General features: G+C 47.9%; 1 protein-coding gene across 1 annotated transcript in view; it reads left to right on the plus strand.

Annotated features, from left to right (window-relative positions):
* Window positions 1-17,494, plus strand: part of arhgap15 (Rho GTPase activating protein 15) — a 66,469-nt gene that overhangs the window by 38,306 nt on the left and 10,669 nt on the right. Inside the window, exons 10-12 of the mRNA XM_083639326.1 lie at window positions 65-142; window positions 2,054-2,188; window positions 16,760-16,865. Coding sequence (XP_083495452.1) covers window positions 65-142; window positions 2,054-2,188; window positions 16,760-16,865 — 319 coding nt within the window. The remainder of the gene's footprint in view (window positions 1-64; window positions 143-2,053; window positions 2,189-16,759; window positions 16,866-17,494) is intronic.

Consider the following 17,494-nt stretch of genomic DNA (forward strand, 5'->3'; position numbering starts at 1 on the left):
TGTGTTTGTTGAACATACTGTAATAAAGACCATTTCACTTGTGTTTAACATGTACATTTTCCAGGCCTGGATGTCGGTGGCATCTACAGAGTCAGTGGCAACCTATCGACCATCCAGAAGCTGCGGTTCATAGTGGATGAAGGTTGGTTGAACGAGAATGCTTTCCACAACTGCAGTTGTTAGTAAATTGTCATTTTCTGTCAGCAGTTAACAAGCTACACAGAGTTTGCCCTCATTGTGAGTTGGAATTTTACTCTGGGTTTTGTGTTTACCATTAACGTTACGTTAACAGTTTACTTCAAACACAAAACAACATTTAGATGTGAGACGTTCCCCTATGGGGATTTCTCCCACGGACAAACGACGACAGACCACTAACCTAATTAGTATAATTCCAAAACACTGAAACGCTTTTTTGATCAAGTTCCCCCCTCCCTCCTTTTTTCTCCCCAATTGTACTCGGCCAATTCCCCCTACTATCCCGTCATTGTTCGATCTGGGAAGAGTTGTAGACGAGCACATGCTTCCTCCGATACATGTGCAGTCGCCAGCCGCGTCTTTTCACCTGACGGCGTAAGCGAGGAGTTTCACCGGCAGGACGTAGCGCGTGCGAGGATCACACTAATTCCCCGCAGTTCCACCACCACCAGAGGGGGCACTAGTGCAGCGACCAGGACACATTACCCTTAATCCCACTTCCCACCCGCAGACACGGCCAACTGTGACTGTACGGCCGCTCACTCAACCAAGCCGGAGGTAAACACGGGGGCCTCGAACCTGCGGCCCTCGTGTTCGGCAGGCAGGGAATCTGCCGCTGCACTACCCGGACGGCCACTTCGTTCTGTACCTTGTGACGCCCGGCTCAGAGGCGGGATCGCAAAACACAAGGAGGCAGTGCTGGAGAGTGACATCACCGGCATTCCCAGCATTCCCTGCATATTGGCACGGTGACACCATGTGCCTACTTTCTGTGCCGACCCATTTTGTTCTTCACGCTGCGCGTTGTTCCTCCAACCCCGCGCCGCTTCACAGACACTGGACATTGTCGAGGCAGAGGGACGCTCACAATGCCTGGGATGGTTTCCATGATGTCGACTGGCCTACGTTTAGCACATCGCATAGCAAACTATGAAGATTCCACAGGGCATATTCAGCCTTTGCCACCGATGCTAATTTTCCTTTCCGCTCCTCAGCTGAACTTGAAGTGCATTCCAAAGAAAAAAGGCCGACTTTCCCTCAAGTGAATCGTTGTGCCGAGGCTCAATAGCCAGGCAACAGTGTGTGTGTGTGCGTGTGTGTGTGTGTGTGTGTGTGTGTGTGTGTGTGTGTGTGTGTGTGTGTGTGCTGATTAGAAATGAGCTTCTTAGGTGTCAAGTGGAGGCAGAGGCACTGGCTGAAAGTCGACGCATCTAGTGTGCGAGCAAACCTAAAACAGGAACGAATGACACGCAGTGAATAGCGTTTTGGAGGTGCAAGTTTAAGACTTACGTCAAACCCCCCTTCACAAATGAATGCAAGCAGCCGCCTTTGGAAAATGAGTTCTCGCCATGTGAATAGTTTGGCGGATCCCCTGATAGCAGCATGATTAGCGCCTTGTAAAGGCTAATTGTCTCAGTAGGTGAAGGATGGCACGTTTCCAAGCACAATATTCCATCCTAATGTGACTCGGTGCAGCTAGCGTGGCAGCGTCAGACCTCCAGGCCTGTCAGCTTGGCTCCGGCTCACACACGGCCTCCCTCCTGTGGCCCTGTGAAAAAGAACGGGCTCGTCTACCTGATGGCCTGTGTCACCACCAGGGGCCCCTCTCCGGTCTCAGCTCTATTAAAACCCAGTGATTTCTGCGGAGGGTTATATCGCCTCAAACGCCGAGCGAAAAACATGTGGCGCCAGACCTCTGGGCAGCCGCGGAGGCCCGGCTGTTAGCGAGCGAGCGAGCGCTGTTAGCAGGTAAACATTAGCATAGTAATTAGCCCCAGCTAATTCTCCCAATTAAAGCTGTGTTGTCGCCTCTGTCTTCCCTCCTGTCCTCTGCCTCGCCTGGTGTTCTCCCCAGAGGAGGAGCTTAACTTGGACGGCAGCCAGTGGGAGGACATCCACGTTGTCACCGGCGCGCTCAAGATGTTTTTCCGCGAGCTGCCAGAGCCGCTGTTCCCCTTCCGATCCTTTGAGCTGTTTGTGGACGCCATAAGTGAGTACAGACCAGCTGCACTTTCTGTCAACACCGCTGCTTTTGTGTCAGCTGCTTTCTTTGCCATATTGGCAAAGGCTCGCAGTCACCTTGCAGTCACTCCTATTGTTCCCAAAGTACTGGCCCGAATACTTCTTTTTCTGCTGCCATTCATTTTCATCATCCCCTCTAAATATGACATTGATTCTGGCTAATGTGTCAGAATGCTAGTTGATATCCAGCCAAGACCATATTTTGTGCAGTTTACCCGGCGTTTTACATAATAACACGTTCATATTTGGCCCTGCGGTGTGTTCGGCCTTAATCCTGTTTACAGTGAGTGCCTGTGTGTTTGCCGCGAGAACTGTTGTCCCTGAAGGCAGCTCACTTAAAGACTAAACTATTTCTCACTCTCTGAGCTGGAAAGGGAGAGTCCACTGGGAATTCAGCTCATATGCAAACGTTGATGTTTACACTATGTGCACAGCCAGGAACAGAGGGGGAGATCAATAGAAAGCCTGCCACAATTGAGGCCAATCCAGGATTTTGTAAGTCGAGTCAAATTCATTGAGGAGTTGAGGAATTTTAGCTGATAAAATGATATGACATTCTCACCTGGAAAGCTTCAATAAAGTAGAAACGCGAATGACCACACGAGGTTTCGTGTACGAAGTTGAATTTAATTCTTCTTCTTTAGTTTGAATAGAAATCAAGGTCTGCTTTTTATGGTAATATCAGTTCACAATTCAATTTTGAATGAACCACAAAGCATGCATAGCACAGTAGGATGATGCACTGGAATCCATGGTTACAGTGTAATAGCACAAGAATTATGACAATTTCTCATAAAGGCATTCTATAAAACAGGGACCTTTTTGACATTCTCTCACTAATAGAAATCAAATGCATGTATTAAAAAAAAAAAATGTTTTTGTTTTTAAATGTTTAAAGTGTTTGTTTTCTCCATGATCTCAAAAAGTAAGGAAGGGGTTATTTTGCTCACCTCTGAAATTCTCCCAGTTCTGTGGGCTGGGTTTGTGAGCTGAGCTTGACTCCATGGCCTGCTAGAACTAACGCATATATGCTCAATTTATGTACTATCAGTTCACAATTCAATTTTGAATGAACCACAAAGCTTTTGACATTCGTTCACCAACAGAAATCAAATGAATGTGGTTTGTAATAACGTGTTTTCTCCACTATCTCAAAAAAGTAAGGACGGGCTTCTTTCGCTCACCTCTGAAACCCCCCTAGTTATGAAGTAAACCCTGTCTGGGCTCACTGTGTTGCTTCAAAGGCTCCTGTGAGACCTGGTGTTCAGTCCGAGGTCCAGACAGAAGCTGTCACCAGATCCTCCAGGCGCTCATGTGTCACCCTGCTGTCTCACATCTCCATCAGCTCCACCAGGCCTGGCCATCAGACCCCCACCCCCCGACACACACACACACACACACACACACACACACACACACACACACACCATCATCAGGCCTGGCCATCAGACCCCCACCCCCCGACACACACACACACACACACACACACACACACACACACACACACACACACACCATCATCAGGCCTGGCCATCAGACCCCCACCCCCCGACACACACACACACACACACACACACACACACACACACACACACACACACACACACACACACTTACACACACTTACACACACAAACACACACACACACACACACACACACACACACACCATCATCAGGCCTGGCCATCAGACCCCCACCCCCCGACACACACACACACACACACACACACACACACACACACACACACACACACACCCCATCATCAGCCGGACAGACGCCGCCGCGGGGCTAACCTTGTATAAACAATGCCATTAAAGGTCGGAGTCTGGTGCTGAAATGCTACCTGAGCCATGTGTTGCCTCGGGGGTTGAACCGTGGGCCAGCAGTATCAGTTAGTCTCATATGTGACTAAGGTATACTCTTATCTGCCACATAACGTCTGCAGTGGCACAGAGCACTGTATTTGGACAAGAATGCTTCAAATGTAGTTCGGTGCGGCCTATTTTTACCGGGCGAACCAGGTTTTTGACGCAGCTTAGAGCAAAATCTCCTCCATTATCAAATCCGTTCCGCCCAAAAATATTCTCACAGAGACCTTGAAAGCAGATTGCCAACAATCCCAAGGTGGTGGCATAATTTGGCAATAAATATTTACATGCTCGAAATGTAGGCCAGAATACCCACTGGCACTCAAGGTGGTTCCATCCAGTTAATCAGATAAGCATGTGCGTGGCTGATGAGTCGCAGACAGCGTTTAGACAACTAATTAGCAGTGGAGGAAGCCCCTCATAGCAGGAGGTGTAATTAGGCTAACCTGCTACAAGTTTCTCTGCTACCCCAGATCAAACGGCCAGGGGAGGAGAATGCACAGATTTGTGACTAAACAATATGGGAATACGGGAGGACGGGTGAAGAGAGATGTTAGCAGATGTTTTGCTGGACCACCTTTAGTTTACATTTCAAACGAGCTATCGTTTTGTGTTGTAGAGAGAGTGACATCTTTGTGTTGGAAAGTGTCAGAGATTGATGGCCTTCCTGATGTGTAGCGTTACCTGAAGTAGCCTCAAATACTTTAGCTGCTAACTTTAGCTCTGGTAGGCGAAAGAGAAATAAATAATAAGGTTCGCTATTAGCCTACCGTAACCTAACCTGACGCTGCCAGATTATTTGTTTCACACAACCAGCTGGGAACTCCATCTTGAAAACCGGTTAAAATGGGCAGGCACGCAATGCGTGTGTGCATTATCCTGGGTTGTACGTGTTTCGAGCCACTCCATAGCACGCCAAAGTCTCGCCAATGAGGAAATGAATTCAGAATTAATTTCCAGATGTACAGTATCTTGCACACTGTGCGTGTGTGCGTGAATGTGTTGTGCGTGTGACCGTGTGTGCATGTATGTTTTACCGACGAAACGCTATCGTCCTCCACTCCTCGAGACATCATTACTCATCTCTCTCTCTACGCCTGCCCTCTGTGCCTCTGTCTGTCTGTGCAGACCGGGGAGCTGGGGTCGGGGCCACAACCCCTTCCTTGTCGCCTGAAGCCAGTCTCCCCAAAATCTCGGTGAACACACACAAAGTCACTTATAGAAGCGGCTGCACCGCTTAAAAATACATGGCAGGTGATTGGATGAACCGTCCGTCTATCACAGGCTAACTTCACCCACCGAGGACATTCAATTCAACCAAATGGCGCGTGGCAATAATGGATTTGTCGCGCAACCGTGATCTCATTCCCGCACAAATCCAGCTGCCTCGCACGGTTAAGCCTACATCCCATCACATCCAAATAGCCTAGCTGTAGCCACTTAGCTAGCTAGGTCGCTAAAGCGTCATTAGGAGAAAAGTGTTTCAGACATTATGGATTTCATTTGGGCATAATGTAATTAAGAAAATACTTCTGCTAAAGAGAATCAGCAGCAACCTGGCTGAGCCAATGGGCTCATGAGCAGAGGGCAACATCTGTGCCAGGCATTAGCTTGTAAACGGATACGTGTGCCTCTTTGCCCCATGCCCATCTATCACCCTCCATTTAAGACAATGTGAAACGGTCTCTCGGTGCCCATGGAGGAGATGGCTCGTCATCATTAGCGCCGCGGCGGCCATCTTGGCAGTAATGGGGTTGCATTACAGGGGGGAGATCCTCTGGGCCCGGACGGACCCGCCGGAATGAGAGCTGGGATGATTGTAACTCCACTTCACCAGCTCTCTAATTGAAATCCCCCGGCCAGTAGATAGTGCACGGTGTGAGCCGGCCAGTAGATAGTGCACAGTGTGACCCGGCCAGTAGATAGTGCACGGTGTGACCCAGCCAGTAGATAGTGCACGGTGTGACCCGGCCAGTAGATAGTGCACAGTGTGACCCGGCCAGTAGATAGTGCACGGTGTGACCCAGCCAGTAGATAGTGCACAGTGTGACCCGGCCAGTAGATAGTGCACGCTGTGACCCGGCCAGTAGATAGTGCACAGTGTGACCCGGCCAGTAGATAGTGCACGGTGTGACCCGGCCAGTAGATAGTGCACAGTGTGACCCAGCCAGTAGATAGTGCACGCTGTGACCCGGCCAGTAGATAGTGCACAGTGTGACCCGGCCAGTAGATAGTGCACGGTGTGACCCGGCCAGTAGATAGTGCACAGTGTGACCCGGCCAGTAGATAGTGCACGCTGTGACCCGGCCAGTAGATAGTGCACAGTGTGACCCAGCCAGTAGATAGTGCACGGTGTGACCCAGCCAGTAGATAGTGCACAGTGTGACCCGGCCAGTAGATAGTGCACGCTGTGACCCGGCCAGTAGATAGTGCACAGTGTGACCCGGCCAGTACATAGTGCACGGTGTGACCCAGCCAGTAGATAGTGCACGGTGTGACCCGGCCAGTAGATAGTGCACGGTGTGACCCGGCCAGTAGATAGTGCACAGTGTGACCCGGCCAGTAGATAGTGCACGGTGTGACCCGGCCAGTAGATAGTGCACGGTGTGAGCCGGCCAGTAGATAGTGCACGGTGTGAGCCGGCCAGTAGATAGTGCACGGTGTGACCCGGCCAGTAGATAGTGCACGCTGTGACCCGGCCAGTAGATAGTGCACAGTGTGACCCGGCCAGTAGATAGTGCACGCTGTGACCCGGCCAGTAGATAGTGCACGGTGTGAGCCGGCCAGTAGATAGTGCACGGTGTGAGCCGGCCAGTAGATAGTGCACAGTGTGAGCCGGCCAGTAGATAGTGCACAGTGTGAGCCGGCCAGTAGATAGTGCACGGTGTGACCCAGCCAGTAGATAGTGCACGGTGTGACCCGGCCAGTAGATAGTGCACAGTGTGAGCCGGCCAGTAGATAGTGCACAGTGTGAGCCGGCCAGTAGATAGTGCACAGTGTGAGCCGGCCAGTAGATAGTGCACGGTGTGACCCGGCCAGTAGATAGTGCACGGTGTGACCCGGCCAGTAGATAGTGCATGGTGTGAGCCGGCCAGTAGATAGTGCACGGTGTGACCCGGCCAGTAGATAGTGCACGGTGTGACCCGGCCAGTAGATAGTGCACGGTGTGACCCGGCCAGTAGATAGTGCACGGTGTGACCCGGCCAGTAGATAGTGCACGGTGTGACCCGGCCAGTAGATAGTGCACGGTGTGACCCGGCCAGTAGATAGTGCACGGTGTGAGCCGGCCAGTAGATAGTGCACGGTGTGACCCGGCCAGTAGATAGTGCACAGTGTGACCCGGCCAGTAGATAGTGCACGGTGTGACCCGGCCAGTAGATAGTGCACGGTGTGACCCGGCCAGTAGATAGTGCACGGTGTGACCCGGCCAGTAGATAGTGCACGGTGTGAGCCGGCCAGTAGATAGTGCACGGTGTGACCCGGCCAGTAGATAGTGCACAGTGTGACCCGGCCAGTAGATAGTGCACGCTGTGACCCGGCCAGTAGATAGTGCACAGTGTGACCCAGCCAGTAGATAGTGCACAGTGTGACCCAGCCAGTAGATAGTGCACGCTGTGACCCAGCCAGTAGATAGTGCACAGTGTGACCCAGCCAGTAGATAGTGCACAGTGTGACCCAGCCAGTAGATAGTGCACGCTGTGACCCGGCCAGTAGATAGTGCACGGTGTGAGCCGGCCAGTAGATAGTGCACGGTGTGACCCAGCCAGTAGATAGTGCACGGTGTGACCCGGCCAGTAGATAGTGCACAGTGTGACCCGGCCAGTAGATAGTGCACGCTGTGACCCGGCCAGTAGATAGTGCACAGTGTGACCCAGCCAGTAGATAGTGCACAGTGTGACCCAGCCAGTAGATAGTGCACGCTGTGACCCAGCCAGTAGATAGTGCACAGTGTGACCCAGCCAGTAGATAGTGCACAGTGTGACCCAGCCAGTAGATAGTGCACGCTGTGACCCGGCCAGTAGATAGTGCACAGTGTGAGCCGGCCAGTAGATAGTGCACGGTGTGACCCAGCCAGTAGATAGTGCACGGTGTGACCCGGCCAGTAGATAGTGCACAGTGTGAGCCGGCCAGTAGATAGTGCACAGTGTGAGCCGGCCAGTAGATAGTGCACAGTGTGAGCCGGCCAGTAGATAGTGCACGGTGTGACCCGGCCAGTAGATAGTGCACGGTGTGACCCGGCCAGTAGATAGTGCATGGTGTGAGCCGGCCAGTAGATAGTGCACGGTGTGACCCGGCCAGTAGATAGTGCACGGTGTGACCCGGCCAGTAGATAGTGCACGGTGTGACCCGGCCAGTAGATAGTGCACGGTGTGACCCGGCCAGTAGATAGTGCACGGTGTGACCCGGCCAGTAGATAGTGCACGGTGTGACCCGGCCAGTAGATAGTGCACGGTGTGAGCCGGCCAGTAGATAGTGCACGGTGTGACCCGGCCAGTAGATAGTGCACAGTGTGACCCGGCCAGTAGATAGTGCACGGTGTGACCCGGCCAGTAGATAGTGCACGGTGTGACCCGGCCAGTAGATAGTGCACGGTGTGACCCGGCCAGTAGATAGTGCACGGTGTGAGCCGGCCAGTAGATAGTGCACGGTGTGACCCGGCCAGTAGATAGTGCACAGTGTGACCCGGCCAGTAGATAGTGCACGCTGTGACCCGGCCAGTAGATAGTGCACAGTGTGACCCAGCCAGTAGATAGTGCACAGTGTGACCCAGCCAGTAGATAGTGCACGCTGTGACCCAGCCAGTAGATAGTGCACAGTGTGACCCGGCCAGTAGATAGTGCACAGTGTGACCCGGCCAGTAGATAGTGCACAGTGTGACCCGGCCAGTAGATAGTGCACAGTGTGACCCGGCCAGTAGATAGTGCACAGTGTGACCCGGCCAGTAGATAGTGCACAGTGTGACCCGGCCAGTAGATAGTGCACAGTGTGAGAGCTTTGCTCTGCCATCATCATCATCATGTGTCTCGACATGCGCATATTTTTCCACGACACCCAGCAAGAAACAGTGTGCAACATATTGACGGAGCCACTGCTTTATTATCAGCCTTTTGCAATGATTAAAAGCCACAACAATACTGTCATTTCCACTTTAAAGCTTTTAACAATGGTAGTTTTTATGTTATGTAATAATACCATGTCCCAAACTAAACACGTTTTGCTAAACACATTTTTTCAGTTCCGCGCCCCCTCTCTCATTCCTTTTTATTTTCCTTTTATTCATTCTCTCACTACTTTTGTGCACAGATCACAGATGGCTGTTAACTCCTCCTTCTCTCTCTCTCGCTCTCTCTCTCTCTCTCGCCCTCTCTCTCTCTCTCTCTCTCTCTCTCCGTTTGGTGAGTTTGTGTTTCTTTCTTATCTGTGCCGGGTCCTCAGGTGGGGCCCGCGTGGCCCGTTTCCCTTCCCTGTGAGCTGTTCATTCTTGGATGGCTGAGAGGAGCAGCTGTGTTTGCAGGCCATGATCCTGGCACCAACGCAGCACAATCTATTATTCATGTGGCCCTTCGTATCAGAGCGGGGGATCTGGAATCTCCAGCCACCTGTCTCACACACAAGCCTGCCTTTTTGTTCCCAGCAAAATCAATGCAAACACTGATCAATTGACTTTTATCTTTTTTGGAACACCAAAGTTGTTGCTATAATTTGTACGTTTTTATTTATTTATTGTGTGTGTGTGTTTTTTTTAGTAAGGATGTAATTCAAAGTATCACCAGTAAATGTGTAAATTGGCAGAGATTCTCCTGTGTGTGTGTGTGTGTGTGTGTGTGTGTGTGTGTGTGTGTGTGTGTGTGTGTGTGTAATGGCGCATTTGCGAGCTGTTTATTTTTACTGTATACCAGAGAATTGACCTCTCTCAGCATAGTTTCCTTTTCCTCGTTCTGCCCCTCACCCCCCCTAGTCTCACTCGCAGAAATTAAACTCGGGCGAGCATTCGTAAAAATGGTTATTCTATTAATTCAAAAATGCTAATTAGCAAAAAGGCATATTTTCCCCAGTTGTTTGGTCCTTGTCTATGCCCTCAGTAACCATGGAAATAGTCATGTGAGTTTGTAACTGGGCCACCCAGGCGAGAACAGATCTCCACACTCTGAAGCAAGCTGCAGAGACTTTGGCATCACACTACTGTACTGTAGCTGACCATATTTCCTGATTCTTTTCTCCATCATTCTCCACCCTCTATGACACAGAAGCACAAACATGTTTCAGGAGTGTCAATCTGATCTCTTGTTTTTGCCCATTACCTGCACATATCAATTCATTCCACTCTCACTTTAACCACTCTTGAACAGAGATGTACATATGATATGGCAAATTGGAGAATCTGATATTTGCGTATTTATCTGTTCGCAGACTGGTTTCAGAGGTGCTATCGATATGATAATATAGTCATATTCTACATGCTGCAGCTCATTAGAAGCATATTTTATACAAAGATTTCTTGGAAAGGCTGAAGTCCAGCTCCAGGTCATCTACACACCACTTGTTTAAATTCAAAGTGTCTTTGAGTTTTTAGAAAAGCACTCAATAAATTACCGGTAAATGTATTATTAATTATTATTACATATGAGGGATTGTCCCTTTACCTGCTACCCCCCAAAAAAACAAAAGGTATTGAGTTGTTATATCAGACTTAGAGAGCACAGCAGAGCCATTATCATCAGTCAGATTGATTATTCACTTATCCCTAATGAATGTTAATTATGCTTGTATGTTTGTGTGTTTGGGGTGCAGAGTGAAGCCCTTACATAAATATGCATCATGCACGATAGAATGCATCAATTCACTTTTGTACCGTTGTGCTCGCGTGCGGCTTTTGTGGCTTAATTGCTCAATCCGGCTATACCTCTGATCAAGATGACACCTTCTGCGAAACAGGGCCTATTCAATGGTACTTATTAGTTCATTTCTTTTTATAACTCTTTGAAACTCTGCCTCATTAGCATGCAAGTAAGCTGGCCACGCAGATCGTTTGAAATGCAAAAATATATCTAGTTTCTATATTTCATCAAGGAGCTTTTCATGTTTAATAAATTACAGACGCCATCCTCTAAGACTTTGTTATTATTCATTAACCAAAAGCACACAATTGGGATCCATTTAAAATCTTAATCACAACCTGCAGGATTATTTTGCTTTCTGCTAATATTTGCCTTGACGGGGCCTTGGTAAGCCAGTACACTGAGCCTGCAGACGGGCTCGTACGGCAAGCTGTCTCGACACAAACTAGCTCTCTCTGTTTGTAATGGGATTAGATGCACAGCAGTTTTAGGTGCTGAATGTGTATCTAGTCGCTATGTCACCGATTGAAACAGTTATCTGGGAATGGGGGGTGGGGGGGGGGGACTTGATGCTATTGTCTTGTTAATTAATTTACTCAGAATGTAATTTGTACATGTTGCTTTTCCAGTTCAGGACATTCCAGTTGGTCATTGCATCACTGAGGACACTGTACAGGAGAATAATAAGTTAATGCTGAAATATGGAAGAGCCTAGTTTGTACAGTATATCTCTACGTTAAGCTGCAGCGTGAGTATATAATATACCTCGCTCAGCCCGAGTGTTGAAAGAATGCGAGGGGGGGGGGGGGGGGGCGTTACGGCTCCTTGCGTTACCCCTCGTCATTGTATTGGATTTCATTTCCACATTGGTGTGTTTGTTGGTGTTGTTGTAAACAGAGCTCAGTGGGGACTTGTAATGGTCTCTTGTCATAACAGACCATAAATCACTCTGCTCCCTCAAGGTGCCCAAAAAGCAGCTTAATGCTGTGGCCGGGGACTGCCGCGCGCCACGACTAATGTTCATTTAGTCTTCTGACACGTCCTGTCACTTGTCCCAGACACTTCCTGTCACTCTCAAGCCCCCGCCCTCCTCCCGCTTGTAATCGACCTGTAATGATGGTTTTTACTCACTAAAGGACATCGAGATATTAGATAGAGTACAGTTCTGTGACTGTACTCTGTTCTTGGCATTGTTTGCGTCGCCGTCGTTTCCGAGTGGTTCCTGCGTTTCCGCTGCGTGTCGTTAGCTGAAGTGATTCAGCGATATTTCGATGGCACAGTCGGAACATTTCTGCCTGCTTTAAATTAATGACAGTGTCCCCGCCATCTGTCCGCAATGGTAGGCTGAGGGGCATCTCCAATATGTCCGCCACCAACGGCAAAGTAATTAATGAATCATGTCCTTTGTGCCAGTAATAGAGACTAGATTAAATATTTCAAAGCCCGCCTACTGCTGATAGGTTGTGCGCGACAGCAGGTGCCGGCAAATATTGATCTCTTCTTTCAAATCCAAAAGCAGAGACGGCACCTCTTTGCGTCAGAACAGCTTCTCGGTGGAAACTCTGCCCCGCGCGGTGTTTTTGTCATTTCTTTACAAACTTAACGGGGAGGAGGAGGTCAAACGGTTTCCTCACGACTCAGGGAAGCACTCCCACATTCCAGAGAGCCTCACCTACAGGCAGCAGAAGGTCAGGGGCCCCGACGCTCCCTCCCTGAACGTGATGGTCCATCTGTGCCCAACTGGCGGCGGTTGGCACCCGACACATCGCATCTGCCACCTGTGCCCGTGCCAGCTCGGTGTACACGCAGACATCTGCTGTCGCCGTGCTCAAGGGGAGCCGCGGCCCTACAACAGAGAGCAGGGCCAAACATTGTCCTGCCTGTCTGCTGAACAACCTGCCCTAATGAGAACACCACGCAGGGCGGCCCCGCGCCGCCTGACCTGCTGAGGTGAGCACGGGAGATGCACGGGGTTAACGCCTCACCGGCGACGAAGAGGGTGAACAGGTTGCCGCGTTCAACAGATGAACGGGCTGGAAGCTTCGCTGTGATGTCACTCTGTTTGGCGCTGTTTCACTGCGGTCTTTAACAGCCAAGGCAATGGCAAGTCAGACACTTCACTTCTCTCTAGCTGTGCTGTGAAACTTCATGGTGAAAGTGATTATTTATTGAGCGAGGTTAAAGTCGAAATGGAAGTGAAGATTTATAGTTATTCTCCTATAAGCCTCTTTGGGTGCAAATTATGCATTTCAGTGCGTGGGAGAACTTCTGGGGTCGATTTTCTTTTAGATGGATTGCTGCCATATAGTCATATATACAGCACAATAAATATATACAATATCTACTACATAATACTGTACATACATAGAGCTAAATCTTTATAGTGGTAATAATAATAATGTGTACTGTATGTATAGCACCTTTCTAAAAACAGAGAGCATATTGTCTTAGTGACAGTAAGATGCTTACATGCATCTGCCACCCTGGCCAATACACCCTTACTGGCCAGCGCTTTATTTCATTGTCACACTACCCTGCACATTGTGGGAGTTCTATATAAGTCTATTGGACTACCCTGCACGTTGTGGGAGTTCTATAGAAGTCTATTGGACTATCCTGCACGTTGTGGGAGTTCTATAGAAGTCTATTGGACTACCCTGCACGTTGTGGGAGTTCTATAGAAGTCTATTGGACTACCCTGCACATTGTGGGAGTTCTATAGAAGTCTTTTGGACTACCCTGCACGTTGTGGGAGTTCTATAGAAGTCTATTGGACTACCCTGCACGTTGTGGGAGTTCTATAGAAGTCTTTTGGACTACCCTGCACATTGTGGGAGTTCTATAGAAGTCTTTTGGACTACCCTGCACGTTGTGGGAGTTCTATAGAAGTCTATTGGACTACCCTGCACATTGTGGGAGATCTATATAAGTCTATTGGACTACCCTGCACATTGTGGGAGTTCTATATACGGTAAGTCTATTGGACTACCCTGCACATTGTGGGAGTTATATATAAGTCTATTGGACTACCCTGCATGTTGTGGGAGTTCTATATAAGTCTATTGGACTACCCTGCACATTGTGGGAGTTCTATATACAGTAAATCTATTGGACTACCCTGCACGTTGTGGGAGTTATATAGAAGTCTTTTGGACTACCCTGCATGTTGTGGGAGTTCTATAGAAGTCTATTGGACTACCCTGCACATTGTGGGAGTTCAGAAGTCTATTGGACTATCCTGCAAGTTGTGGGAGTTCTATAGAAGTCTATTGGACTACCCTGCACATTGTGGGAGTTCAATATAAGTCTATTGGACGACCCTGCACGTTGTGGGAGTTCTATATAAGTCTATTGGACTACCCTGCATGTTGTGGGAGTTCTATAGAAGTCTATTGGACTATCCTGCAAGTTGTGGGAGTTCTATAGAAGTCTTTTGGACTACCCTGCATGTTGTGGGAGTTGTATAGAAGTCTATTGGACTACCCTGCACGTTGTGGGAGTTCTATAGAAGTCTAATGGACTACCCTGCACATTGTGGGAGTTCTATAGAAATCTATTGGACTATTCTGCAAGTTGTGGGAGTTCTATAGAAGTCTATTGGAATACACTGCACATTTTGGGCGTTCTATAGAAGTCTATTGGACTACCCTGCACGTTGTGGGAGTTCTATAGAAGTCTATTGGACTACCCTGCACGTTGTGGGAGTTCTATAGAAGTCTATTGGACTACCCTGCATGTTGTGGGAGTTCTATAGAGGTGTATTGGACTACTGTACCCTGCACATTTTGGGCGTTCTATATAAGTCTATTGGACTACCCTGCACGTTGTGGGAGTTCTATAGAAGTCTATTGGACTACCCTGCACGTTGTGGGAGTTCTATAGAAGTCTATTGGACTACCCTGCACGTTGTGGGAGTTCTATAGAAGTCTATTGGACTACCCTGCACGTTGTGGGAGTTCTATAGAAGTCTATTGGACTACCCTGCACGTTGTGGGAGTTCTATAGAAGTCTATTGGACTACCCTGCACGTTGTGGGAGTTCTATAGAGGTGTATTAGACTACTGTACCCTGCACGTTGTGGGAGTTCTATAGAAATCTATTGGACTACCCTGCACAGGGGTCCAGACCAAACGAGTTGAGAGTGAGAAGGGCTTGAACATGAACTAGCAGCCAGTTAGCCTACATTCAGTATTCTCCATAGAAAAGACGAAGGCAACTGAGCAACTAGAGATCACATTCAAATAAACAGAGCATTAATTAGGTCTATATGGTCGTATCATTAACATAGTGGGGGAACTACAGAATGGTATTGTGTTTCCCGTATGAGCAAGAGGTACACAGTTTGACTGAAAACATCCCACTCGATTCTCTCTTCCTCTGCTTCTATAAAGACAGATACATGTCTCTCTTCCTCTGCTTCTATAAAGACAGATACATGTCTCTCTTCCTCTGCTTCTATAAAGACAGATACATGTCTCTCTTCCTCTGCTTCTATAAAGACAGATACATGTCTCTCTTCCTCTGCTTCTATAAAGACAGATACACGTCTCTCTTCCTCTGCTTCTATAAAGACAGATACACATCTCTCTTCCTCTGCTTCTATAAAGACAGATACACATCTCTCTTCCTCTGCTTCTATAAAGACAGACACACGTCTCTCTTCCTCTGCTTCTATAAAGACAGATACACGTCTCTCTTCCTCTGCTTCTATAAAGACAGACACACGTCTCTCTTCCTCTGCTTCTATAAAGACAGATACACGTCTCTCTTCCTCTGCTTCTATAAAGACAGATACACGTCTCTCTTCCTCTGCTTCTATAAAGACAGATACACGTCTTGGCTCAGCTATTCCTAAATAGAAGAGATCTAAAGCAGGCAAACATCTGTTCAGATTAACATGCAACATTTTTCCCTCTCCCTCAAAATTTGGGGGTTGAAAGGAGTTTGATCCCTGGGATTGATGTCTCTGGGACTGTGAAGACTAAATTGAGGATCCCCCCATCCAGATTATCTAGCCAGCTCATCTGTGTGTGTGTGTGTGTGTGTGTGTGTGTGTGTGTGTGTGTGTGTGTGTGTGTGTGTGTGTGTGTGTGTGTGTGTGTGTGTGTGTGTGTGTGTGTGTGTGTGTGTGTGTGTGTGTGTGTGTGATTGCAATGAAGGAAAGTCTTACCAGATTGATCAAAGCCACCCGTGGTATTTCTCTCACCTGATCATCACAACAGGCAAATAAACACGTTAGCATGAGCACGACCCTGCCAGCAACGCGGTCGATGCTGCCTGCGTCCCAGGGGTGAAAGGTCAAAACGAAGGCCCTCCAATAGAAGGAGGAGCATGATGGTCATTTGACTGACTCTCCAGCTTCTGCATTAGCACCAGTATGATCTGCAGTCCCACGAGGAAGAGCCTGATAGGCTATTCCCACATGGCCTCTAATTGGTCAGCGATCAAAGCTCATGTTACAGTACAACACAGCATCTAATGGCTTCCTGTAATAATCAACCATTTCTACTGAATGTCTGACTAACACCACTTGAATGTGCAGAAGCGAGGACAATCAAGAGAAGCATTTGGTTTTGATCCATCTACGCACGGTAAAAACGCCAAGATAGCATTTTAGCAGTGTGCAGGAAACTTCCCTCGTTCTCTGTAGTTCAGGAATTAATTACACGTGGTCAGCATGGCATGACTGGCCATAGTTTATGAGTTACTTTTAATTACCGAGGCAATTATAGCACTCAAAGTAAGTAAATTAATCAAATTAATTAGCGTATCGCAGCTAGCCCGTAATGTCATGCATTTAAAAAATGACGTTTCCTGTTTTCCCGCACAGAAATAAAGGATCACAAGCAGAAGGTGCAGGCGATGAAGAAGCTGGTCCAGCAGCTGCCCAAGCCCAACCAAGACACCATGACGCTGCTCTTCAGTCACCTGCAGAGGTGAGCTCATGGCACCTGCTCGCGCTCCAACCCATCCACAACTCACAATACACAGTCAATCAAACATAGTTGATTTATCCTAGCTGTACAGTACCATGGAAAATGAGTTATGTTGGGCTACAAAATGATTTTAAATTGAAATTATTTGTAATTTGAAAGAAATGCTGATAACAGGTCTCAATGGAATCTCAATGGATTTCAAGGTGTCTGATGATTCAATCTCCGAAAACATGTATAGTATTAGTATACAGTAGTATAGTAAGGTAGGCCTATAGTAGATGATATTAAATCATACTGTAGTGTAGTATAGTATAGTATAGCTATAGTATATTAAAGTATAGTTTACTACTGTACATCATAGTATAGGTATATTATAGTATAGTAAAGTATGATAGTATAATTTAATATTAAGTATAATATACTGTATTATAATATAGTGTGTAGTATATTGAATGTGGAATGTGAGCTTCACTTAGTCTAACAAATACATAAAAAGTAATAGTTAATTTTAATCATTTACATTCCAATGAGACCTGTTATCAGCTTTTGTGGCTAAAAATGCAGAATTAATACCATTTTGACCTATACATCCAACCTTAACATGAGATCTGAGCAGCAATATGAAATCT

The sequence above is a fragment of the Poromitra crassiceps genome, assembly GCF_964638095.1.
Source record: "Poromitra crassiceps genome assembly, chromosome: 6".
NCBI classification, from domain to species: Eukaryota; Metazoa; Chordata; class Actinopteri; order Beryciformes; family Melamphaidae; genus Poromitra; species Poromitra crassiceps.